We start from the raw sequence: 26,347 nt of genomic DNA on the forward strand, positions 1-26,347 counted from the left end.
TGCAAAACATACATGTAAGAGGTTAATATCCAAAATATTTAAGGAACTCCTACAACTCAAAAGCAAACTACCCAAATAATCCAATTAAAAAACGGGCAAAGGACCTGAACAGACATTTTTCTAAAGATACACAAATGACCAACAGGTACACGAAAAGGTGCTCAACATCACTAATCATCAAGGAAATACAAATCAAAACCACAATGAAATATCACTTCACATCCATTGGAGTACCTATTACCAGAAAGACAAGAAATAACAAGTGTTGGCGAGGATGCAGAGAAAAGGAAACCCTTGTGCACTATGGTGGGAATGCAAACTGGTGTAGCCGTTAGGGAAAGTAGTATGGACGTTCCTCAGAAAACTGAAAACAGAACTACCACATGATCCAGCAATCTTACCTCTGGGAATATTTCCAAAGGAAATGAAACCACTATCTCAAAGAGATATCTGTACCCCCATATTCACTACATTATTTACAATAGCCAAGACATGGAAACAACTGTGAGAGATAAGTGTCCACCAATGGATGAATGGATAAACAAAATGTGTGTGTGTACACACACACACACACACACACACACACACACACACAGCGGAATGTTATTCAGTCATTAAAAAATGTAGGAAATTCTGCCATTTGCAACAACATGGATGGATCTAGAGGGTATTATGCTTAGTGAAATAAGTCAGCGAAAGACAAACACTGAATGATCTCACTTACACATGGAACCTAAAAGAAGCGTAACTCACAGAAACAGAGCCTAGAATGGCAGTTACCAGGGGATGGGGGAAATGGGGAGACACTGGTTAAAGTTATAGAAAGTTCTACGGATCTAACAAATAGCATGGTGACTACAGTCAACAATACTGCATCATATACTTGAATGTTGCTAAGAAAGATCTTAAATGTTTTCACTACAAAAAAAGAACTGGTAATTATGTAAGGTGACGGATGGGTTAACTACCCTTACTGTGGTAATCACTTCACTATATATACGTACATATATGTGTGTGTCTATATATATATATAAATAAAATCAATACACCGTACACCTTAAACTTACACCATGCTTTGTCAATTATATCTCTACAAAGCTGGGGAGAAAGAAAAGGGACCATGACAGACTGGAAACAGTCACATGAGAGATACAAAGGCTCAGGACGAGGTCGAGACCTAAATCCCAGCCTGGGTCCTGTCACTTACCCTCACACCTCCCTTTCTTTGTAGGTAAAATGAGGAAGATGGGCGGGATAGCCCATTCTCCAGCGGGAACTGAAGGGGGGACCGGGGAAAAGCATGCACCTACAGGTGGATCCCACCTCCTCAGAGACTCATGGGGAAAACACTTCCACTGCTGGGAGCGTGCTGCCTCTTAGCGAGGCTGAGGCAGATAAGGACCAGTGGATCCCGGCATCTCAAGCCCACTCTGGCTCTAACATACAAGGATGTGTCAGCACAACCAGGGCAGTACTGAGATGATGCTTTCTTGGGGCACCATCCTCCGTTAGGGTACTATACTCACACCCGAGGAACAGGCGTTGTGGCATCTGAGCTGTCTTCATTTTCTTGCTGGAGAAAAGGAAAGCAGTAACAGGTAAATGGACTGAAGGATTTTGGCTAACTCAGGGTTCTGGAAGCCCAGCACGAGAAAGCTGGTAGTTCTCAACAACCATACCTTACAGAAGGCCTGGTCTTTAGTTTCCAGCCACAGCTGGAAGAGTGCAGCTAACTCCTTTTCATTATCTTGGGACTGGCCTATTAGAACAAAAAGGCAAAAAATAGTAATATGATCTAAGGATATGACCTAAGGATGCCACTTCCTCCTTACTTGCTGTATCTACATCTGGACCTACAGCGATGGTCCTGTACACAGAATACCCCTCTGCCTGGACATCCAGAGGCAGAATGAAACTGGACCCCTGTCTGACACCACTCACAGAAATTACCTTGAAATTAACTGGAAGGGATTAAACACTCACCTTGCTGGATTAACTTGAAGGGTCCGGATGGACATCCGTATGGACAGTCCAGCCAGCACCCTAACTCCTCAGTCGCGTGACCTCAGGGCCTCCTCCCCCAACTCCAGCCTCTCATTCCCACTATCACAACTGGACCTTGTCATTCCCCCAAACGGGACTCTTCAAAATGCCTAATCCAGTTTCTCAACCCTGGCTACGCCTAAGAATCACCTGAAAACTTTTAAAAATGCCAAGGCTTGGGCCCCACTCAACCAATCAATCAGAACCCCTGTGGGTAAGGCCCAGGTACCAGCGTTTTTAAAAAGCTTCCCAACTGGCGGCAGCACACGGCCAGGACTGGGAACCTTCAACTAACCCCGCATCCTGCTCTCTGGCCGCAGCTGCCTCCCCTCCCCTCCCCTCCCCGCTGTCTACCCTCGCCCACCAAAACGTTACCTGGACTCCACCGCACTGCTGGTCCAGACATCCCACTTTCCGGCCCCCTCAGCCCCTCCCTTCACACTTCCCCCACTTGGCGAGGGCCCACGCCCGTCACTTCAACGACAAGCCGAGCAACACAGCAATACCTAACACCTGTCCCTTCCATCTCTGCATCACTTCCGTCGAGCAAAGCTCACGTCCTAAACCAGCCATACTCTCCACTCGGGCAGCTGCCGGCTGCCGGAGACAAGGCCCAGAGACAGGCAGAGAACACCTCTATCAATGAGCGGACAGCCACCGTCACTGGCCCTCAATCTGCCCGCGAGCCCCGCACTAGCCGGCCTCCCTGCCCGCTGGACAGCAACTGCCCCCCCTTCTCCACCACCCTTCCCGCGCACAGCAGGCCTCCCACCTCCCACAGGAAGGCCACAGACCCATCCCCTCAACTCCCCACGGCGCGACCCAGCAGCCACGGCTCCTCCTCCACCCGGACAGATGTGCTGCCTCCTGCCACCTGAGGCCGGCCCCTGCCCCCAGGAATTCACCCTATGACAGGTGTCCCCTCCTCTCCTGTCCCTCTCCACCGACACTTAAGTCCTCTCCTGGCCACGAGCCCCGCTTCCTCTGCTCCCCTCCGCCACCAAACCTCTAGAAAGCGCTGTCCACACTCACTGTCCCTTTAACCAGGGGGACTGGGAAACGTTTTCCTGCCTGCAGGAAAGGGGGCCTGATCGGTAGCACGTGCAGACCTCTGCGGTGTACGTGAAGGTCAGCAAACCACTTCTGGAAACACAGTTTTGTGGTCATTTGTTTACACCCTGTCTCTGGCTGCTGTGCACAGGGCAGAGTTGAGTAGCCACAGCAGAAAGCATCTGCCCCACAGGCCTGAGACACTTATTACCTGGTCCTATTAGGGCAGCCTCCCCCGGCCGATCCTCCGCCACCAGCCGGACAGGCGGGAAGAGCTGCAGCCAGCCTCACGAGCGGCCTCAGCTCACCTCTGCCCGCAACCGGCATCACCCCACTAAGGAATCACTCCTCCAAGGGAGCCATCATTTCTTTCATGTCCACAAATCCAGTCTTGACCTTCCTGAACCTTAGGAACAATGAAGGTTAATGACCACTCCCCACCTCCTGACTCTCGGACCTCACAGCTTCCGCCTGACTCTGCGGTCACTGCCTCTCCCGTGTCCCCACTCAGCCTCCGCCACCTCGGAGCTTATCAAGGCTTAGCCCCAGGCCCTCTTTCCTCCTCATTCTCCCCATGCCTTTGACTTCGCTTACTACACATGTGCCCACAGCTTTCTACCCTGACTGTGGGTCTGGACTCTAAACCCACTGCCTACTTAACATGTCCATTTCAACACCCCAAAGGCAGCTCAAGGCAGCATGTGCACAACTACACTCATGCGCCTCACCCTCACCCAGGCCTGGACGTCCTCCCCAGCTGCCTACGTCGATGGCGGACCCCCATCCGCCAGGTACAAATCTAGCAGAAGTGACACCTGACTGCCCTCTTCCTTCACTCGCCACACCCCACCCACAACCACATCCTCCGGCTTTTACCACCTAAAGCTCCCAAATTCATGCATCCTCTCTACCCAGGTGCAACATCCTCTATGAGCAGGCCTGTGTGATCTCCGCGGGAACCATCCCTGAGTCACAGACCCACACGGCTCCCCCCATGGGGAGCCGCCTCCCTCCGCCTGCCTGGCTCATCCCTAGTCGTTGTTAAGACCGCTGCTCAAATGACCTTCCCCAGGAAGGCCCTCCCGGACTCCACACGCATGCCACACCCATGCCTCCTTACAAACGCCCACCCCTACCGGCACTTTTCCCTTACAGAATGGCTAAGTTTGTCATTTCATTCGAATGAGTATTTGTTCCCCAAACAAATTCCACGAGGGGAGCACGCTGTCTACCTCACAAACCACTACCTCACCCCCGGCACCTAACAGTGCCTGACACCTAGAAGGTTAATCCATGTTGCAAGCAATGAACGCATCCACTACTTCCACAACCTTCTCTCCATGTTTCTCTTCATAGACCACTGGACAGAGTGGAGAAAGGTTTGTCCATTTCCACAGGAAATCAACACTGAATCTTCCTCTCATCACCAAGTTATTTCAGGTACACGTTACTACAACTTACACAGTAAGTGGAACTTCACAAATTTATAAGAAAAAGAACCTGTTCTTTAGAAGTAGCTTACTGAGGGCTGCCCAACACGTTATCCTCAATAGCAAAACCCATTTTAGGAAAGAAAAACAATCATATTACTAGAAATTAACCTAAAACCACAGATATGGTTGACATAAATGAAGGTGCTATTGTAAAACATCCCAGAGATTTTAATTCAGCCAGCCCCAGAGTGCAGCGGAACTGAAGGGCAAATGCCACCGCAGCCAACTCCAACGGGGGTGAACTCAGACCGAGAATTTCTAGAAGGACTCTTTTACTTGAGCAAAATAAGGTTTAATATTGCCTTTTTCAACATTCTCCTGGCACACACTGACTGGAAGGCACAAGAAGCTCGGGGAGAAAACAAGAGAAAGAGAACCTACCATGACAGGTAGGTGACGTGCATTACTCACCAAGCAACTTCCACTGCTGGGTTTTCTCTTTGAAGCCAACAAATGGAGAGAAGCTGGAAGGTACAGCTGCAAGAAATGGATCCCATGAACAAGCCACACAGGTCAGAGAGATTACTAAACTCAGAATAACTGACACCCCTGAGCTCCGAGATAACTTCTGTATGTTAATGGTGTATCAGGACAGCAGAGACCTCCAAGGCATGGCATCGCATCATGCAAAGCCACAACGGATGTAGCCAGTAAAGCTGCAGTCTACTACGAGAATTAGACAAAGCGGGGTACATACCGGGCCCTACAGAACAAAGTACCTTACCACGGCTTTCTCCAGCAAGATACTGCAGGGCTGGTAACACCAACTCTGCCCAGTTGGGGGCCGCAGAGAACCAGCTATTGAGGGAGCTGGCTGGAGATGACTGCCAGTCCAAAACTCGCTCCTCTAGCTGAGGGAGAGTAAAGGCAGAACCCGGTTAGATTTCTATTCCACGCCAGCGATTCCAAGGCTGTGCCAGAACAAACTGGCTATGTCTGTCCAGTCTGCTCAGGTCACAAAGCAAGTCAGCTGTGGAGCTTCGCGGGGAACCCAGAGCTGAAGATTTCTACAATCTGAAACTGCTACACACTTGGCTTTTCCAAAATTCTTACCATAGGAAGGCTAGCCTGCCCCTCCAGCAACAAGATCTCCAAGAGAAGAGAGAAGAAGCTGGAAGATATTTCATTGATTCCAAGGCAAGGCTTGAGGTCTTCGAGAGGCCTAATGAGGGAAGAAAAATATAAGAACCACCGAAAAGGGCTTCCCTGGTGGCCTAGTGGTTTAAGAATCCGCCTGCCAATGCAGGGGACACGGGTTCAAGCCCTGGTCCTGGAAGATCCCACATGCCGTGGAGCAACTAAGCCCGTGCGCCACAGCTACTGAGCCTGCGCTCTAGAGCCCGCGAGCCATAACTACTGAGCCCGTGCGCCACAACTACTGAAGCCTGTGCACTTAGAGCCCGTGCTGCACAACAAGAGAAGCCACTGCAATGAGAAGCCCGCGCACTGCAAGGAAGAGTAGCCCCCAGTCGCCGCAACTAGAGAAAGCCCACGCGCAGCAACAAAGACCTAATGCAGTCAAAAATAAATAAATTAAAAAAAAAAAAGAACCACCGAAACAACCAAGAACACATGCCTAGGTTGCTTTAGGTCCTCCACGCCTCCCAGCCGTCATAAAAAAGCTCAGTGAAAGCCCACACCATACACGTTCCCCAGCAGGGCCCCTGGGATCTAGGGCTCTCAAGAAGCACCAGCTCTGGGGACAGCCCTGAGCCATGACCCCCACTGCTCACTTACTCCTCCTTGATAGCGGGTATGGCCAGTGGAGACGGTGCCTGTGAGAGGGGTGGGAGACCTTCAGTACCGCTTAGGGGTTCCGCCAGATCCTCTGCCTCTGATTTGATCAGTTTTATTTTCTTCTTCTTCCTTTCCTCTTTTTCCTTAACCTTTTTTTTAAGGACAGCCAAGTCATATAGTGCTGGGGAAAAAAAGTAACTCAAGTCATAGAACTGCATTTTCTACATCAGGAAATGAGGAGTCTTATCTGTATATTATTTTCCCAAGGCCCACCAGCAAAAGAAAGAAAAGTCTCAGTAATAAGACATATAGTTTCGTTTGATTTTTTTTTTTAAAACAAACTAATGAGTGCTTTAAAGAGTCAATGATCCATTGTACTGATTTTATATTCACTCTCCACCTACAAATACATAAGAGGCAATAACGACATAAAGGCTATCAGCAAGAAGGATGCTGTGGTTTCCTTTCCTTTTGCAATACATAGAGAGGCCTGTGTAATCTAACACCACAGTCAACGGCCACCTACAGAGGACGTCACTTACCTGCTAGAGAGCCCTTCCTGCCGGCATTTACTCGAGTCATGATGTCATTGAGAGTCAGGTCCCCCGTCAAAAGGTCTGGGTGATCCTAGACGTGATATTCAGAGATTTGTTATGGAGGTCCAAAAGAGGAGCTAGAACTGCTGATTTTCCCAATTTACAGATAAAACTAGATGTTACGTGTACTTGAGGAAATTGTGTTAAATTTAAAACGTACAGAGATAAAAACTATTGCTCTTCATAATGGGGCGGGGGAGAACTGAGTTCCAATCCTTCATGTGTGGCATTTAGTTTATAAAGCTCTTTTGCGTTCCTTATCTTATATGCTCTTCAAACAGTCTTGCTAAGTGGTATTTTACAAAGACTGAAAACGGGATTCAGAGAAGTTAAGGGATTTGCCCGACATCATAGTAAGTGGAAAAGAGAGAGACAGAACTCGGTTCTAACCCCAACATAAGACTCTTCCCAGCTCACCACTCTGCCTTGATGAACTGACTTTCCTTCCTCCACCATGATCTCTGGCTCAGCGTTACCTCCATTTGGTGGAGCGAAGGAACAGAAACGTAAAACCTGGGAAAAGCACAGGCTCTGACGCTTGGCTCTGCCACTTACTGGCCGCTGGGCGTCAGACAAGCTCCCTGGCCTCTCCAAGCCCTGCTAAAGGGACGAAAGGATTCACACAGCAGTGTCGTCCTAAAGACTGGATCAGACACGGCGGTAAGCGTGCCTTACAAAGTCAAAGCATCTGTCTTCTCCACACATCTTCAGTGTTACTGGGCCTCCCATGCTGCTCCTGTCCCCTAACAGGATAAGGAAAGGGGACTAATAACGCAGTGACTCCCTGTATCATCCCAGGATAGCTGATCCGGGGAATCAGACTGAAAACCTACTGACCACCCCCTCCGATCTTACTGGTTGGTGTTTCCGCTTCTCATGGTGCTTCTTCAGCATTATCTTCAGGTCACTGTCCCCCAGTTCTATTTTATCTGAGAGAAAAGGAACCAAACCACACGGACGGTCATTCACTTCCACAATGCTCAAATTCACATCTTTCTGGTCACTGGTAATGTTTGAAAGTAAGATATTTTCTGAGCTTCCCTCCTGACCTGTGTACTTCAAGTACCAACAATCTTGAAACAGTCACAGGCTCAACTCTGCAGCTTTTCTGTACACTCGTCAATAACAACGACCTCGGTACTCAGCTGCTCCTAAAACACCTAGAAGTTTCTGAACATTCTTCTTTGACTCCTATCCCAACTAAAAATAGTCTCTAATTTCACAGACATGCCAAGAAAGTGCTGTGCCTCTGGTTACCCCTTTTGTTCTATTATTGAATTATCCCTTAGTATTATTTTGGGGGTTTTTTTGGTTGTTGTTTTTGTTTTGGGGCTGCGCTGGGCAGCATGTGGGATCTTAGTTCCCCAACCAGGGACCGAACCCGAGACCCTGCAGTGGAAGCGTGGAGTCTTAACCACTGGACCGCCAGGGAAATCCTGATACTGTTATTTTAAGATTCTGCTTTCTTGAGGCCAAAATGCCGGCTGGTCAGCTCCTAAGAGAAATTTTCAAAACAAAGGACAGAAGGCCAGCTGGCCTACCTACCTGCGGAGAAGTGGAGCTACACGAAAGTTTCCCCAGGTCTCCTCATTCTAAGGAACACCGCTCTGCTTTCCTGGCAGGCAGAACCCAGTCTCCACCCCAAGGCAGTCCTCAGATCCACGCCGAGTCCCACTCACCTGCAGTCTTCATGTCCGTGGTGGAAAGCGTGGGCACCACCCTGAGGGGCACCGCAGGGCTAGGAGAGCGCGCTGGAGAGCTCGGGAGCCACGAGCTGAGATCTGCAAAAGAAAAGTTTTCTTGTAAATCCAACCTGCCTGTGGACTCCAGCAGGGGAGACAGGGTAAGTGGCTCTCTGGGCTCAAGAAGGCTAAGCCAACAAGAGGGGGGCCAGGCTCCACCACTGCTTCCTGACCCTTCCCCAGACGGACTGCAGACTTGAGTCAGCGCAACGGCTCTTCTGGGAGGAGAGACTTCAACGGTGGCGGGTCACACTGCAGAGGTCACAGTCACTATTACTCTCCTGCGGGGACAGTGGTTCTCTCGAGCAGCCGACTGGACCAGAGCACCTGCCGGGAGGGCCCCGCGTGTGCCTGAGCGTCAAGGGCGGCGAGGTGTGCAGTCACAGCCACCCAACAGCTCTGAGCGTCACCACGCGCCCAGAAAAACCACAGGGATGGCTTCCTCACGGGGAAATGGCTACCACGGCCTCCAACCAGAGAAGCAGCTGCAGGTGCGGACCGATGAGATACAGATGGTGCGGGGCACGGAGGACACATACCCTCCTCGTCCGATGACAGGGCCGAGTCCCCACACTCCTCCTTCACTTCCCGCAGGACCTTCAGGTAGCGCTGCTGGGTGCGCCACTCCCGCTCCTCGGGGGTGCGGGATGGGGAGGGGCGCTTCTGCCGGGAGGGGAGGGTGGGACCGCTTCGCCGGGCCATTTCCAGGAGATCCTGGGAGAGATCGGATGGGATGGGGGCACGGCCTCAGCCACAGCTTGTCCTGACACGCTCCCCGAGTCTACGCTTTCTTCTCTTCTTTGTTAGCAAGCTCAGCTCCCTCCTTCCAAATAAAACGGGCCTGTGCTGATTGTGATGGAAAATCCCCAATCTGAGTGCTGTGCTGCTCCATCGAGGATGAACACTTACACCAGACCCCGAAGTATCTCCAAACCGAAGCTTAAAGAACCGCTAAGAGCCAGAACTACTCTGCCCCAAGGCATCCCAAGGCTGGTCCAGACCCAGAGCCGCTGAGCCTGGCACCCATCAGGCACCCGAACATGAACCTGAGTGCAAGCTGCTTCTCCTGCACGACCCACCATGGATCTGAAAGCTGCCTCTTTTTCTGGGTAAATACAGAAGCTACGATATTTCATCAATTTTAAGATGTATCCTTCTTTTGTTCCTGTTCTAACGTATCTGAAATCAGGATGCATCTTAAAACGTATCATGAGAAGGAAGGATGCACTAGGTCGTGTCGGGGCTTGATGGGCAGCTTCCTTCCTCAGTGGTATCTTTTGTTCTTGCCCCTGATCCGCCCCTTTGGGTCACCAGGTGTGAGTCCCACGCAGCTCCCAGGGGCACTTACGCTCCGCGAGGCCAGGATCTGCTTCAGCAGCCGGTGGAAGTACTGCTGCTGGGAGCTGAGGTAGCGTTTGTACTGCGACCGAAAGCACAGCTGCCTATACTTGACCACCTCGGGGTTGAAGTGTCCATCTGCAAAGAACAGGCACAGCCATGCATATCTGTCAGCCACCCATCAGCGAGGGCTGGAGAGGCGGCCAGCTCTGCACTGATGGGAGGATAGTGTGGGGAAAGGGGAGCCTACGGTCCAGGGGGAGAGACAGAAAGCACGTAAGCCAGTACTCGACTCTCTGACGTGCTGCCAGGAAACCAACCTAAAACAACCAAAGACAGCGAAGAGTGACATCAGGAAAAGAGCCCCTAAGGAAGGCGACATGAAATGAGGCCCGATCACAGCAACTGTGGGAAGACGCTAACAACTGATAAACACAGGTAAGTTTTACGGATGTGCATCATACGTATTGGTTATCAACTTTTCTATATGTTTAAAAAATTTATTGGGAGGAAAATTAAGCAAGTAGGAATTTTTAAAATAAAAATAGGGAAAAGGCAGAAGGAACAGCATGTGCTAAGGTAGGCCCTGAAGCAAGGAAGAATGTGCCCACTCCAACCCCTGAAGAAACGTTGGTGTGAGGAAAGCAGAGGGACTTAGCTGAGGAGGGGCCGAGATGACCTGTGAAACTGGGCAGACGTCACACCACACTGAAACCACAGCACACTCTGGACTTTATCCTGAGTGTAGTGGAAATCAGCTGAAGGGTTTAAAGCAGGAGAATAACACGGCCGAGAGCAAAAGAGGAAGAAGAAAACCACTGCAGTGATTGAGGAGAGGGACGACAGTGGCCCGGTCGGACCTCTCCCTCCATACCCAGGGTAGAGCCAAGGGGCCAGGAGGCCCAGGGCCCTTCCTTGTGGGTCCCACGTATCTCGGCCTCATCCTCCACCAGGCTCCCTTTTGCTCACTCCGCCGCAGCCCACGCTGTTTCCTGAGTACCGTACTTTTCGCAAAGCCTTTGTCCTTCAAGTCCCCTCTGCCTTTTCACAAAAGCTTTGTCCTTCAAGTCCCCTCTGCCTGCAAGGCTTCCTACTAACACCCAGTACTTCACGGCTTGCTCGTCGCACCTTCATTGAGTCTCTGTCCAAAGCACCTCCACAGAGAAGCCCTGCCCAACTACCACCTCTGAACCAGATCCTTCCCGTCACTTCCAGTCCCATTACCCTTCCTCACTCTTTATAGTGCGTGATACCAACAAACGCTTGTCTATTACCTTGTTTTCCCCTAGTAGAATGTAAGGTCATGACTGTATCTCCAGAACCTTGAAGAATGGCTGGCACATATTAGCTGATGAGTGAGCAGTGGTTATGTGAACGGCAGTAGAAAGACTTCAGATATATTTCAAGGGAGAAAGATTAGACCTGCTGTTCGTTTGGATGCTGGGGCAGGAAGGTGAGCATGGTACCTAGATCACTGGACACGAGCAACTCGTACCGTTGCGGGAGCCGCGATGACAGAGGTCCGTTTTGGAATATTAGATTTGAGCAGGCTGCTACAAAGTGAACTAAGGGGAAAGATGGAAAAGCTAACCTCAGAAGGCTAAAATGAGGCATTGAAGTACACGGCGTTTCTTTCTTTTTTTTTTAATTCCAACCACTCTAATGATATTCCGAGGTAACGAATAACAGCAAACACTTAGAACAGGACCTGACATGGAACTGTCACCATATAAGGAGGGCCGTGCATATATTAACTCACTTCATCTTCACAACCACCCCACCAAGAAGGTACTACTGCATCCTCATTTTACTGAAGAGCCTGAAGCATGGAGAAACTAAATACGTTGCGCAAGGTTACACAGCTAATAAAAGGGGAAATCGGGTCTGAACCCAGGCAGTCCAGCTCCAGAGCCGCTCCTAGCCACCGCATTACGCTGCCTGTTGCAGGGAAATAAGGAATTTGACCTTCAAGAAAAGAGGCAAGAGTTCAATGCTACTGATGCTGATACATAGAAACTGGATGAAAATTCTACTTCTTTGCCTCTGCACTTCTCCAAAGTTACCTTCCTTCAGTCTTTAGTTTCCCCCACCAAGATAGCCAAATGCTCTATTAAAATAACATTTTGAGGGCTTCCCTGGTGGCGCAGTGGTTGAGGTCCGCCTGCCGATGCAGGGGACACAGGTTCGTGCCCCAGTCCGGGGGATCCCACGTGCCGCAGAGCGGCTGGGCCTGTGGGCCATGGACGCTGGGCCTGAGCGTCCGGAGCCTGTGCTCTGCAGTGGGAGAGGCCACAGCGGTGAGAGGCCCGCGTACCGCAAAAAAAAAAAAAAAAAAAAAATTTCAAGGGACTTCCTGGTGGCGCAGTGGTTAAGAATCCGCCTGCCAGTGCAGGGGACATGGGTTCAAGCCCTGATCCGGGAAGATCCCACATGCCACGGAGCAGCTAAGCCTGTGCACCACGCTACTGAGCCTGCGCACTAGAGCCCGTGAGCCACAACTACTGAGCCCTCGTGCCACAACTACTGAAGCCCACGTGCCTAGAGCCCATGCTCTGCCACAAGACAAGCCACCACAATGAGAAGCCCATGCACCACAACGAAGAGTAGCCCCCGCTCTCTGCAACTAGAGAAAGCCCGCGTGCAGCAATGAAGACCCAATGCAGCCAAAAATAAATAAATTAAATAAATAAATTTATTTTAAAAAATAAATAACATTTTGAGTACATCAACTTAAAGAAAATATATTATTAAAATTAAACTGCTTTTACTATTCTTAATGTGGGTACTGGAAATTTTTTTTTTTTTTTTTCTAAGGTACGTGGGCCTCTCACTGCTGTGGCCTCTCCCGTTGCGGAGCACAGGCTCCGGACGCGCAGGCTCAGCAGCCATGGCTCACGGGCCCAGCCGCTCCGCAGCATGTGGGATCCTCCCCGACTGGGCACGAACCCGCATCCCCTGCTTCGGCAGGCGGACTCTCAACCACTGCGCCACCAGGGAAGCCCCGGTACTGGAAATTTTTTAATTGAACGTGTGGCTCACGTAACATTTCTATTGGCGGCGCTGGGCCAGAGAGCAGCGGCAAGAGAGACTGCAGCACCAGGAGAAGTCGGTAAACCGGGGGCAACAGAGCCTGGTAGGCTGTGAATTTTATTCCAAGTGAAGGCAATTGGTAAACACTCTGAAAAGCAAAGTTTTGAGATGCTCACGCTGGTGGCTGTGTGGAGATGGTGGCTAGAGCAGCCCCGGCAGCGAGAGCCCCCAGAGAAGAGCTGGTGGGTGAGAGCAGGCAGGCGGGGAGGGAGAGGGGGCCTAACGGCAGGAGCAGAGGCAGGAATAGCGAGCGGATGAGGGCTCAGCAGAGAGAGGGGTGCAGGGCGTCTGAGGCACAGGAGAAAGCCAGGACGGGGAGGGCCGCAGATGCAAAGCGGGGGAGTCTCACGATGGAGATCAAGGCATCAAATGCTACAGACGGGTTAAGGGGAGAACAGAAAAGCCATATGCTGGTTTGCAAATTACACATTCACTGAAAAGAAATGGAGCAGAGGAAGAAGCAAGCACTGAAACAACTAGCACAATAGGAATAGGGACCACACATCAGATAACAACATGTCGCTGTTAAATTTTATACTGAAATACAGAATTTAAGGACAGAATTTAAATTAAATACAGTATTTTCTGTATTTCTGAATTTGATCAGTTCTGGTTACTTAAGAGAATGTTCTTGTTCTTCAAAGATGAATGCTGAAAAATCAGGAGTCTTAGGTCTGCAATACTCTCAAGTGGTTCAGCAAAAATAAAAACAGTGGTAATAAGTACAATATTGACAAGAAAAAAAATGTGGCAAAATATTCATAGTTGGTGAACCTGATAAGGAGTATGCGGGTGTCAACTATAAATTCTTGTAACTTTTCTGTAGGTTTAGAAAGTCGAAGGTGTTGGCAGGCATAGGGAACAGCCACCAGCAGACGGCGGCTATGGACGCCTTTCAGGAAGTTCGGAGAAAAGGGAAAATGGCAGAGGACAATGAAGGGGACAGATGGCTAAGGACTCTTTTAGTGTGAGACCCATGACCACGTCTACAGGCTGAAAAAGGAGTGGAGTAAGTACACATGGTAGAACGGTTCACTGAGAAACGAGGTCCTGGAGGACGTAAAACATGAGAGGATCAAGAGCAGAGGTTAATCTTAAACAGACGGAAAATATCCTTCCTCCGAGACAAGCAAAAGTAGGTCAGGAGGAAAACGACTACAGTGTGCTGGGGGGAGGCTGGAAGTGGGAAGCTGAAGCTCATGACGACTCTTTCCTGTAGGAAACAGAAGTCAAGGGAGCTCGACAAGCACTTGGAACTTATGGAAAAGGTGAGTTTTTAAAACAGAACCAGAAAAGATAAGCAAAAATAAAAGCGCACTGAAAGCAATGCCAGCTCAGTCAAGACACATAACCACAATAACCGTGGTAACGCAACTGTCCTCATCACTGTGGGACCTGAAACATGACACCAGACATCGCAGAACTCCTGTCTTGCATTCCTCGTTTGCATCCTTACCTGACCATCACATTGTTTTGGAAGGAAACGTGCCAGCGTTACACACAGTCCCTGATACGGCCTCTACTACCAACCAGGCCTACCAGCTTATCCCACCTGAGACCCTGGCTTCAGCGACATAAAACACTGGCCAAGCAGAAGGGAAATCCGCCTTAATGATCCACCAAAGGAGGGAATGCTCATTTTAAACCTTAAGATAATGCGGTTTGAAATGATAAGCTTATTCCCTCCAGTCTTTTTGCAGCTGTCAAGCTGTCCAGTTTCACAAACTCAAGATGTGCTATCTTTCAGGGCCTCCAGCCAAAGCAAAGTCACCCCAGAAAGTGGGAAGGGAAGAAGCATCCTCTCCTCCTCTCCACTGGACAGAGAGCAAACTGTGACTGAAGAGTGGCCCCAAACCATTCTGGAATCCCCAATGTAATGACCGGTTCAGGCAAGGGTCAGTGGATGCTAAAACCGCTGGGTAAAACAAATACTTTTGGAAAATAAGATTATCACATGGTCCCTAAATATCACCCTAAATATCACCCTACAGATTGCTTCTTAATTATAGGGGGAAAAAGGTGCCCTTACAGTCAGTAGCTCCGGCAGATACCACAGAGCCAAGTGATCAAAAGCCTCCCTACCAACAATGCAAGACTGACATCACATATCCCCTGAGTGGAGGCATGAGAAAGAAATGACACTTCCCATCTCCTTTCTTGGCAAAATGTTTAACCCAAAACTAATTATGACGAAGCAAGATGACAACTCCCCAGAAAGCAAGACATTTTACAATTCAAGTGTCCTGGGCTCTTCACAAGTGTACTTTGAAAGACAAGGAAAAAAAGGCAGAGGGCCCTAGATTCAGGGAGCTGAGAGACAGAAGATCCCAACACAACACATGAATCTTGAGTGGATCCTGGATTTAAAAGCCAACTATTTAAAAGCCAACTGAGTGGTGCTGGGAAAACTGGACAGCTACATGTAAAAGTATGAAATTAGAACACTCCCTAACACCATACACAAAAATAAACTCAAAATGGATTAAAGACCTAAATGTAAGGCCAGACACTATCAAACTCTTACAGGAAAACACAGGCAGAACACTCTATGACATAAATCACAGCAAGATCCTTTTTGACCCACCTCCTAGAGAAACTGAAATAAAAACAAAAATAAACAAACGGGACCCAATGAAACTTAAAAGCTTTTGCACAGTAAATGAAACCATAAACAAGATGAAAAGACAACCTCAGAATGGGAAAAAATATTTGCAAATGAAGCAACTGACAAAGGATTAATCTCCAAAATTTACAAGCAGCTCATGCAGCTCAATATCAAAAAAACAAACAACCCAATCCAAAAATGGGCAGAAGACCGAAATAGACATTTCTCCAAAGAAGATATACAGATTGCCAACAAACACATGGAAGAATGCTCAACATCATTAATCATTAGAGAAATGCAAATCAAAACTACAATGAGATATCATCTCACACCAGTCAGAATGGCCATCATCAAAAAATCTAGAAACAATAAATGCTGGAGAGGGTGTGGAGAAAAGGGAACACTCTTGCACTGCTGTTGGGGATGTGAATTGGTACAGCCACTATGGAGAACAGTATGGAGGTTCCTTAAAAAACTACAAATAGAACTACCATACGACCCAGCAATCCCACTACTGGGCATATACCCTGAGAAAACCATAATTCAAAGAGTCATGTACCAAAATGTTCATTGCAGCTCTATTTACAATAGCCAGGAGATGGAAACAACCTAAGTGCCCATCATCGGATGAATGGATGAAGATGTGACACATATATACAATGGAGTATTACCCAGCCATAAAAAGAAACGAAATTGAGCTATTTGTAATGAGGTGGATAGACCTAGAGTCTGTCATACAGAGTGAAGTAAGTCAGAAAGAGAAAGACAAATACCGTATGCTAACACGTATATATGGAATTTAAGAAAAAAAAATGTCATGAAGAACCCAGGGGTAAGACAGGAATAAAGACACAGACCTACTAGAGAACGGACTTGAGGATATGGGGAGGGGGAAGGGTGAGCTGTGACAAAGCGAGAGAGAGGCATGGACATATATACACTACCAAACGTAAGGTAGATAGCTAGTGGGAAGCAGCCGCATAGCACAGGGAGATCAGCTCAGTGCTTTGTGATCACCTGGAGGGGTGGGATAGGGAAGATGGGAAGGAGGGAGATGCAAGAGGGAAGAGATATGGGAACATATGTATATGTATAACTGATTCACTTTGTTATAAAGCAGAAAGTAACACACCATTGTAAAGCAATTATACCCCAATAAAGATGTTAAAAATAAATAAATAAATAAAAGCCAACTGACATTGGGAACAACTGAGAAAAATCTGAATATGGGATATTCTAGGCTATTACTTGTTCAATGTAAAGTTCCTTGGGGGTGAATTTAAGACTGTGATTATGTGGAAGGATGTCTTTGCTAAGAGATACATACACGCTGAGGTGCTTGGTGGTAAAGTGTCAGGTTTTCTGCAGAAAAAATATGTGTATGTGCGTCACACACACATACATCCATGTGATAAACCAACTGGTAAACTGTTTTTAATAATTTTTGAAGACTAGTCATAAAGGGTGCCTCTAAAATGCTAATAATGTTTTACTTCTCGATCTGGGTGGTGGTTACACAGCTGAGTTCATATAACACATCAATGAGCATTACAATTATGATTTATATGTTTCCTATGTAAGTTAAAAATTTTTATTAAAAAAAAAAAAGAAGAATGGCCTAGGCAGCAAAGTGTTGCATGAAAGTACTTAGAGTCAGTGTCTATATATAAAAATAGAATAAAACGAAGAAAGGAGTACACACAGAAGTGGGTGTGTTCCCACCCTCCAGTCCTCTCAAAACAAGAATGCTGAGCTACACACCTCGGAAAAGCTTCTGGGCGATGTGCAGAGGGTTTCCGAAGCGGAAGTTCTCCCCACGGAACATGGCGAGGATGAGCTCATCCTGCTGCTCAGTACTGTCCTCAGGAAAGCGGGGCAGAAACTGCTGGAGGTGCTCGCGCTGCGAGGCGCTCAGTACTTCCTGCCACGTTGAGAAGCTGACTACGTCAAAGAAGATCTCGGGCTGGGAGAATCAGGAAAAGCAGGAGGAAAAGTGAGCAAGAAAAAAAATGAAGTTTTTAAGTTTTTTGTGCATAAGTGGATAACACATGCATAACATAAAATCTACCATTCTGTCCATTTGTGAGTGTATGGTTTAGTGCCATTAAGTACAATCACAGAGTTGTGCAAAAATCACCGTCATCCGAGTTTTTACATTTTTTAAACAAACTAAAATTCCTCTGATCTTTACTCAATTCTCAAAACTTGAGAGGTCAGGGCCTCTCTGGTGGCACAGTGCTTAGGAATCCGCCTGAAAATGCAGGGGACACGGGTTCGAGCCCTGGCCCGGGAAGATCCCACATGTTGCGGAGCAACTAAGCCCGCACGCCACAACTACTGAGCCTGCACTCTAGAGCCTGCAAGCCACAACTACTGAGCCCGCGTGCCTAGAGCCCATGCTCCACAACAAGAGAAGCCACCGCAATGAGAAGCCCGCCCTCCATAAGGAAGAGCAGCTCCCGCTCGCCACAGCTAGAGAAAGCCCACGCACAGCAACAAACACCGAACGCAGCCAAAAATAAAATAAACAAATAAATAAACTTAAAAAAAAAAAAAAACTTGAGAGATCTGTTGGGAATTCCCTGATGGTCCAGTGGTTAGGACTTCACTGCCGTGGCTCAAGTTCAGTCCCTGGTCGGAGAACTAAGATCCCACGTGCTACAAGACAACTAAGCCCACGTGCTGCAACTACTGAGCCTGCCCGTTCTAGAGCCCGCGCACCACAACAAAAGAGCCTGCATGCTGAAACAAAGGTCCTGCGTGCCACCACTAAGACCCGATGCAGCCAAATAAATAAATAAATATTTTTAAAAATAAATAAATGAAATAAAAAAAGAGTTCAGGCAACGTCTGGCTAGCTCAACAACAGGGAAGGAAAGGGAAGCAGCAGACAGCAGAGAGAGGAGCAAGGGACCTATAAGCATGTCAAGTACTTGTGACCTTATCCTAAGGACAATGGGGAGCCACCGAAGGGTTTAAGCAGGAGAGAACCCAGAAACCAGCCACCTGCCAGGCGTCTCAGCAAGCAGGCACCAAAGCTCCTCTGGCTCCCTGGCCAAGATCTCCCCCTGCAAACCTGTTTCTGCATACCACTTGATTCCTGGCAGCTCAGTTTCTGGCATAAAGTAGGTATTTCAATAAAACAGGTGTTTGCTGGCTGAATGAATGACATGAAGAGGTTTACTTGAAAGAGCATGCAAAGAAAACATGAATGGGAAAGATAATACACCAAGTTCAGTACCTGTTACTTCGGGTAGGAGAGGGAATAAGGGCAAAATGGTGGCTTTAATTTTATCTACAATTTTTGACACATTATGAAAGAAAAATCTGAACCAAATAGAACTAAATGAAATTATCTCCCCAAACGGAATGATGCACAGATGTTCGCCATATGATACTCTACGCCTGTCCATATGTTTGAACTATGGCAAAATAAACAAGATGATAAACACGTTTCAGCATACCTAGTGCCTTGCACATAATAAGCACTAAATAAATGCCACCATAACAATCATGATGACTGTCTGTGAAAAGTGGTCAAAAGCACACTATTAATGCTATCCCAGGGAAGGTACTATTAACTGACTAGCAAGTTGGTGTCCTTATGGACAGAGATAATATGTTTGTGTTTTGTTTCATGATTCACAACATGGGTAAACATTCTAATGTAAAGATATACACAATTCTGCCCTTAAATATAAAACTTTTGCTAACTGCTGAAAATTATCTTGTCAAATATGGCTTATGTCATTATAGAGTTACATGTTACTAAACATGCAGAATGTAGCTTATACTTTCTTCCTTAATCAGACTATTAAACAGACTTAAACTTAAAAATAAAAAAAGATCACTCTGGTTGCAATGTAGAAAATCAGAAAAAAGGGAGCACAAAAGACTGAAAACTTGCAGAGTGTGGAAAAGGCTGAGAGGAACTGCTAGAAAGAAAAAGATGGTGCCGCTGTCACTACTCACATCCTCCAGAAGGTCCTCGGGCAGACTAACCCTAGTGCCCCCCAGGAGGCAGTCCTCCATGATCCGCGTGCCGTGGCCATCTCCACACGGGCCCAGCTCCAAGGGATCCGTCAGCATATGGTCCAAGGAATCCATTGCTTATGTTCCACGGGTAGCCTAGACAAATAAATGCAGTCAGACCTCGAGACAGAAAGGCAGAAGTCCCAGGGATCTGTTGATACTAACGCTCTTTCACAAAATATTCTGGCCCAGAAAATATTCAATCTCAAATCTATTCTACCTTATCCATATACCTTAACGACAGCTAAACAGCTCTTCTCCCTCCCTTCCACCATTGCATCCTCATCTGAATTTCAGATCTTAGCCAGTAGGTCTCTCATTACTCAGAATACTTCTACAGTGACTCCCCAATTTATAGAATTTCTTAAACCTCCATTTTACACAGGAGCACAATGAGACTCAAAGACTAAATAACTAGATCACGATCCATAATTTAGACTTCCCAGGCCAATAATCTCTCACTCCAATATAATTTATTTTTTTTTTTAGCTGTTGTTCCTTCACAAAAGAAATTTCACTGAAAATCCACAGAGTAGTAAAATTCAGACAGTAACACTAAGTTATTTAATGAGGGCCTATTAAGTGCCAGGTCTTTCATACACCTGATTTAATTCCTGTAAGTGTGCAAGATAGGGTTATTACATCTATTCCACAGATACTAAAACCTAGGATCAAAATAGATAAGCAACTCGCCCAACCCCAGAGGTAGGACTGAAACTCAAGTCTGCATGACTGTAAACCCATGTTCTTAACACTACATACAATACCTCCTGGATAAACTCTCAGTTTAAATCAGGAAAAGCAAGCATCTTAATATGACTTTATCAGTCCGCATAAACTCTGTAGGATCCAAGCACCTGACCAGGACAGCCAGCAAAGTCAGCGGCCAATCCACTTTAGTTGGTCCAGCTGATACTTATAACCATGTAGATGAAATGCTATTTTTCTCCTCCCTGCAACAAATAAACACTGCTGGCTACCTTTAGAAAAGTACATAGGAAAACTTTTTCAGAGAGCATCTCATAAGGCTGATGGCTGGAATCAGGTGCACAGCTGAAGCCACAGTTAACAGGGCCACAGGGAGGCTGAATTCAACCACTCCACAAACATTTGCTAAAACCATTCTCTCTCTCTGATTTCTACCAAATAGAAAGGAGAAAAAAAAAAAACAACAGATTTAACAGATAAAACACCAAACTCCTAGCCTCATCTCAGTGACTTTGGGCAAATCTTACCTCACAGGCTGTCAATTTCCTTATCTATATAAGATGAAGGAGAGCTGGACCCGGTCCTCTCTACTGTTATTTCCAATCCTGGAATCCTGCAATGAATAACCTCCAGGTGGATGCCTTTATATAACTTCACGTAGTCATGTAATGACTTCTCATCCTGAAACTCTCAAATGATAAAGAGTAGACTTGTAATACTACTACTAAAATAAGCACGTTTGCACTAATTATTTCAAGTTATCTGGAAGAGATGTCAGATCTACGTAAAGGTACAGTGGAAAGATTAGTGTTCAAAGCAGCTGCGTTGTCACCAAGCAACTGTGTCCCATCACCCTTCAGCACATGATGAACTACCGCATCCTGAACACCCCTGGTGCCTAAATAACTGACTGCAGGTAAGAAAGCACATGGCATTTGCATTTAACAAAACTTTTAAAAAGAAAAGAAGTGTAGATGCAACCTGATGCTCAGAATAAAGTCCTCTTTATAGCCAGAACTGGCACAGAAGAGGGTAAGAGCTGCAAAGCCAGTGTTTTACCTGACTCTCAGGAGGATCACCTGTTTCACAACTTGCTCACAAGTTTCTTCAATTAGCTTCACTTCAATTAGTGAAGCTAGTTTCTTCAATAAGCTTCACTTCAATTCACTTCAATTAGTGAACGTGTAGCTAAATTTAATCTATTCGAGTGGCAACCTGTGCCCTGCTACTATTCTGAAGAGGATCTCAAAATACAAAAAGCAGGCAGCTTCCAAAGGGCTGAAAACCGGAAGCCAAGGACTTCTAAGTCTTGCGGCGTCCTGGACCAAAGAGGTCCGTCTTTACTAGACCGGGATAGGCCTCTCCCAACGGCCTTTCCTCTGCACCTGGGATAACCTTCCCTCCTGGACCCTGCCCAACTCAGAAGCCAAACCCCAGACTCCTTCCGGAGCAACCGCCGGCTCCAAACTGCAAACCCCTCCCTAGCCGGCCTCTCACAAGCCCGAGGCCCGGGTCCCGCCCCGCTAAACCGCACCTCCGCGCCCACAGCCCCTCCCCCAACACCGTGCCTAACTCTAACCCCCACCCACCCGGGCCACCCGCCTCCCGGCACGCCCGCTCCCCTGTCCCGTGCCCACAGGAGCAGCGACCCTCGAAGGCCCAGACTCTCGCTCGCTCCCTCCCTCCGCTCCCCGGCAACACTTTAACCCTTTCACCGCCCCGGCCCGGCCTTACCCGCGCCGCGCGCGCTGGTCTCCGAACCCGCTGCGCTTCTCGGCCCGCGGGTTCCCTGACGCGCTCGCTCCCGCAAGGCGTCTCCGTGCGCGCACGCTCCGGGCTCGGGCGGCGGAAGGGGCGGGGCTTGGGGGCGGGGCCTGAGCTTCATGGGGCGGGGCCTGGAAGTGCCGGGGGCGGGGAGGGGCGGGGCTCGCGGGGCCTAACCTAGAGAGGCGTGAGCTCGCGGGGCTGGGCCTTGGGATGCAGTTTGCTGGCGTCTCGTTGGTCTCACCTGGCTTAGAAGCTTCCGGAGGGTGGTGTCGCTAGTCACCTGGCCGCGAATTGAGGCTCCCGAGCCCATGAGTGAGTGAATGCCGTTTTACTAGCTAACGTTTGCATATCTCATAGCCTGCTCCAGGCACTAGGCTGAGCACTTTCCATCCTTGTCTTTGTACCACAGCTGTGTGCACTATTAGTTCCCATTTTGCGATTTCTCGAGTTTCGTTGAGGAGAACGCGAAACAGAGCCTGTGCCCTGCAACCCACCCGGGCGTGGCCCCACTTCTCTCTCCCATCTCTCTCCGGTCCCTGGACCCTCGACGTCCGGAAAGACAGTACACACATCGAAGAAACACATTTTCTTAATCAAACTCGATTAATCTTCCTCTCGTTAAGAATCTAGGCCGCTTTCTTCTTATAAACTAGGTTTTACTTAGAACCAATTCAAACTTCTCTCACAGCTACTTCCAACCTGTCGTGCAGAGAGCATCCTCAGTTCTCTCCACTAAATGGAAACATGTCAGTCAAGCTGGTGTTCCTCCCTGTTTGGCGAAGAGTGGTTTCCAAATAAAGCCAATCGCTCTTCCCGAGCTGGCTGAGTGCCTGCCCCTAGTTCCTGTTAGATTGTTGGGAGGGGTCTCGAATTAGAAACCACCAAGTAAAAGGGGAGGGGAACATCATTCCATATTACCATCCATAAATTCCCTGACCTTATGTCTCTGACCACACCAGAGTGAACCAAAGAGTCAAAACAATGTAAGTTGTATTATTTTTTTAAAAAAAGTAATGATCTCAGAAGCTCTTGTAACTTGTACACATACAAACAGAAAGATGTTTATTAAAAAAAATATTTATTAATTTTTACACCTGCTGAGTAGCACAAGACTATTAACACTATAACTCACTGAATGTACAGTAAATGTTCACATTTAAATAACAGGATAGGGTCAACATTTTCAACCTGTGGGTCAGCTTCAGCATCTCATGAAGTGCTTTTTAGCCCTACATATCTTAAGAGTTTTTTGAAAGGATAATTCCAAATCAGAAAACAATTCCAGAAGATCAAAACAATAGGTTTCTCCGGAATAACAGGAATTTTACAGGATGAAATATCTGTTTATGTGGGCACAAATGAAACAGTAAAAATGTAAAATCTCTATGTAACCTACTCCAAAATGCTCACACTGCACTGATCCAAGTCTACAGTGCCAGTGCGTCTTAGGCGAGGCCACAGTATAAACATTGGCTACAGACATTTTTTCCAAATTGGGTCTTCAGATGGCTTATAATCTGCCATCTCTTCAAATCCAAGTCCTTTTGAAAAGCCATTACCTTAGAATAAATACACAGAATACCTGATCTTAAAGCAATGTTGTTTGGCTTGACTGCCACACCTGCATCTCTGGTTGATAATATACAAATCAGTTTTAGAGTCGTATTCCACATAAGGACAAAAAAACAAAAGGGGAAAAAAAAGAACTGAGATGGGAAAGAAACAGAGGTCCTTCCGCAGTCCTTTTTCTCTTCTGTGTATTTTAAAACTTGAAATAACTGGCATAAAATGAACATTCCATTCAGTGATAGTTTTCCATTTTAATCAGTAAGTTATTCCTGAGGGGAGGGAGGAATACCTTGCTGGTTCAAATTAAAAAGGAACCAACAGGACCAAATTTAAGTTATAAAAACTAAACTGGACCTTTGGGAAAGTCTAATATGCTTTACCTAGCAAGTCTCTCCAGACTGGACACTAGGATCTTTATAATCATCACATTGTAGGACTTTGGGACTCAAAAATCTCTATATTGTGACACTGAGTCAATATTTTCTATTGAAAACATCAGCATTACCTCTGTTACCAAAGATATAGAGTCCATTTTCATTTTCTACACAATTACCAAGTAACTCTCAAGTTCTCTTAGTGCCTAAATTGTCAGGGATAACTAAATGAATGAGGTCTCAATAATAAAGTGCAAAGTCTACATATTAGTAAAGTTACTTCACAGAATTGTTTACTTTTCAAAAAGGTATCTTTACCATAAAGAAGCTACTATACTTCTTAATTTATAGAACCAGTTTTTACCCAGAAATGTCAATAAAATAATTTAACTTCATTTGAAACTGAAGGTAGGTCTTTCTGTTCTGGAATGATAAATTCTACCATGCCATAATTATTCTAAAAATGTATTAGTATGTCACAAAAAGTTGTTAAACTACATACTGATTTCTGCAGTGTTTTATGTGCACAGCTGGAATGTACAGTAAAAAGAAGGGAAATATTTTCCCCATTGAATTCATAGCTAATAAGACTCCCAAACAGGAACAATGATAAGAAAAGCTATCACTGAGGCAGTTTTTCTCCCTCTCCCAACTGACAATGTAATATTAAGATTGGATTCCTTCCAGATCCCTTATAATTACTCTAACGTATTATAAATGGTCCCCACATTTTTATTTTTCCCCTAGGTGTGAAGTTAGTCATCTTACCAAAAGGTCCAGATGAATTGCAATACATTTAAAGTTGAAAGTGTTAAGCAATAAGGAGGACCACCTTTCCATCCAACCTGAAAGAATGTTCATTTTAAGACAGCATTAGAAGTACTAAAATACACTGCATGCTGTGAGCGAGGGTTGCAGGTACACCTAGTACGAGCAAGGATTCACCCTTTACCAATGAGTGGTAAATGGATCCCGAAAGGCAGGACAAGGTCTCAGTGCTTTTTACGCTCTATATAGTTGTTTTAGTATCATTTTCTTGCTACTGTCATCTCCAATATCTCCTTCTTCATACAAGTACAACCAGAGAATGGGAGGCCAACCTGTAACCTGGGGGTCTAAATTCTCTTGACACCAAGCATCCTTTTCTTGTACAGGGAGTCCACAGTTGTGGAGTAATAAAGTAATCTATCAGAACATGAGGTTCTGGCCTAGTCCACTGAGGGCCAGGGTCTGTGGAAAGCACTACCAATAGCCCAACAACGGTTTTCCAAAAAAGGCAAGTTTTTAAAAAATCAGCAATAAGAAAAATTTAGGTAACAGTTTTTCCTTCAGACCATCACTGATGAAACCTTTGCTTCATCATTTTAATTTTCATATTCAATGGGCTCCCTTTGTTAAGTTACTGAGAATGCAAACTCACAAGATGAAGCAGTTATGACCTAACACATGCCCATAAAATGCACCTTCGCCTTTGGTGCCATGGCTTGGAATCAACAAGTCCAGTGGCCATGGACTTGGCACATCCTTTATCCACCTTTGGTACAAACACAATACACTGCTTAATATTTCCACAAAGGAAAAGTAAGGCTTATCTATGGGTTAAAAAACCAACTCAAGAGCAAGGCAAGGTTTCTCTGTCTTGAAATCTACTTTCCCCTGAAAGATCTCCATTCCTTGGCAGAAACTCCTAGGGTTTGAAGAGTCCATTTGGTAAAGATGACCTTGATAAAATAAGCCCCAGTGTATGTATAAGCGTCAAAACTGTGACTTCCAAACTCTTGAGTGATAAATCTTAAAAAAGAGTTCTAAGTGTCAGAAGCTTCCAGATGTTCCAGACATATGAATAAGAAAAGACATGATGTGACTGTTTGATTCTGGCTCAAGGATGGAAGTTAAGGTTTAGTGATGTGCACTTCGCTGCTCCCATTCCCGTTGGTGGTGGTTGTAATGATGTACTGGGTGGGCTGTTGGCTGGTGGTCTGGGGGTCCAAGTCACCATGTGCAGTTGGCTGAACCTGGACTCCACCAGTGAGAGCAGAAGCTTGCTTTTCCTCCAATTCTGATTGACTTTCTGATAGCACATAATGACCCTAGAGGGGGAAGAAAAAGATCTTTAGAAATCTGAGGGCTAAAGTGGGGGGCAGAGTTATGGGGGCACGGTGGGGAGAAGGAATATGCAAAGAAATGTTACATGGGGAACCAA

At 46.7% G+C, this 26,347-nt stretch overlaps 2 protein-coding genes across 9 annotated transcripts in view; both read right to left on the reverse strand.

The window, feature by feature from the left end:
• NFRKB (nuclear factor related to kappaB binding protein) overlaps nucleotides 1-22,276 on the reverse strand; it is a 36,313-nt gene extending 14,037 nt beyond the window's left edge. For 2 of the 7 annotated variants that reach the window (XM_033406984.2, XM_033406978.2), the window contains exons 1-15: nucleotides 22,169-22,258; nucleotides 20,962-21,121; nucleotides 19,667-19,822; nucleotides 17,456-17,657; nucleotides 10,010-10,137; nucleotides 9,201-9,375; nucleotides 8,599-8,700; nucleotides 7,775-7,848; nucleotides 6,866-6,950; nucleotides 6,324-6,504; nucleotides 5,640-5,748; nucleotides 5,311-5,437; nucleotides 4,998-5,063; nucleotides 1,680-1,759; nucleotides 1,527-1,573 (exon numbers count right to left, since the gene is read on the reverse strand). In XM_033406984.2, coding sequence (XP_033262875.1) covers nucleotides 1,527-1,573; nucleotides 1,680-1,759; nucleotides 4,998-5,063; nucleotides 5,311-5,437; nucleotides 5,640-5,748; nucleotides 6,324-6,504; nucleotides 6,866-6,950; nucleotides 7,775-7,848; nucleotides 8,599-8,700; nucleotides 9,201-9,375; nucleotides 10,010-10,137; nucleotides 17,456-17,657; nucleotides 19,667-19,801 — 1,511 coding nt within the window. In that variant the 5' untranslated portion in view covers nucleotides 19,802-19,822; nucleotides 20,962-21,121; nucleotides 22,169-22,258. Of the gene's footprint in view, nucleotides 1-1,526; nucleotides 1,574-1,679; nucleotides 1,760-4,997; nucleotides 5,064-5,310; nucleotides 5,438-5,639; nucleotides 5,749-6,323; nucleotides 6,505-6,865; nucleotides 6,951-7,774; nucleotides 7,849-8,598; nucleotides 8,701-9,200; nucleotides 9,376-10,009; nucleotides 10,138-17,455; nucleotides 17,658-19,666; nucleotides 19,823-20,961; nucleotides 21,122-21,493; nucleotides 21,883-22,168 lie in introns of those variants that run through there. The other 5 variants (XM_033406980.2, XM_033406981.2, XM_033406982.2 and 2 more) reach the window with 5 other exon arrangements.
• A 986-nt stretch (nucleotides 22,277-23,262) lies between these two features.
• Nucleotides 23,263-26,347, reverse strand: part of PRDM10 (PR/SET domain 10) — an 88,470-nt gene continuing 85,385 nt past the window's right edge. For both annotated transcript variants that reach the window (XM_033406985.2, XM_004280486.4), the window contains one exon: nucleotides 23,263-26,234. In XM_033406985.2, coding sequence (XP_033262876.1) covers nucleotides 26,037-26,234 — 198 coding nt within the window. In that variant the 3' untranslated portion in view covers nucleotides 23,263-26,036. The remainder of the gene's footprint in view (nucleotides 26,235-26,347) is intronic.

Source organism: Orcinus orca, chromosome 8 (genome assembly GCF_937001465.1).
Source record: "Orcinus orca chromosome 8, mOrcOrc1.1, whole genome shotgun sequence".
Classification (NCBI taxonomy): domain Eukaryota; kingdom Metazoa; phylum Chordata; class Mammalia; order Artiodactyla; family Delphinidae; genus Orcinus; species Orcinus orca.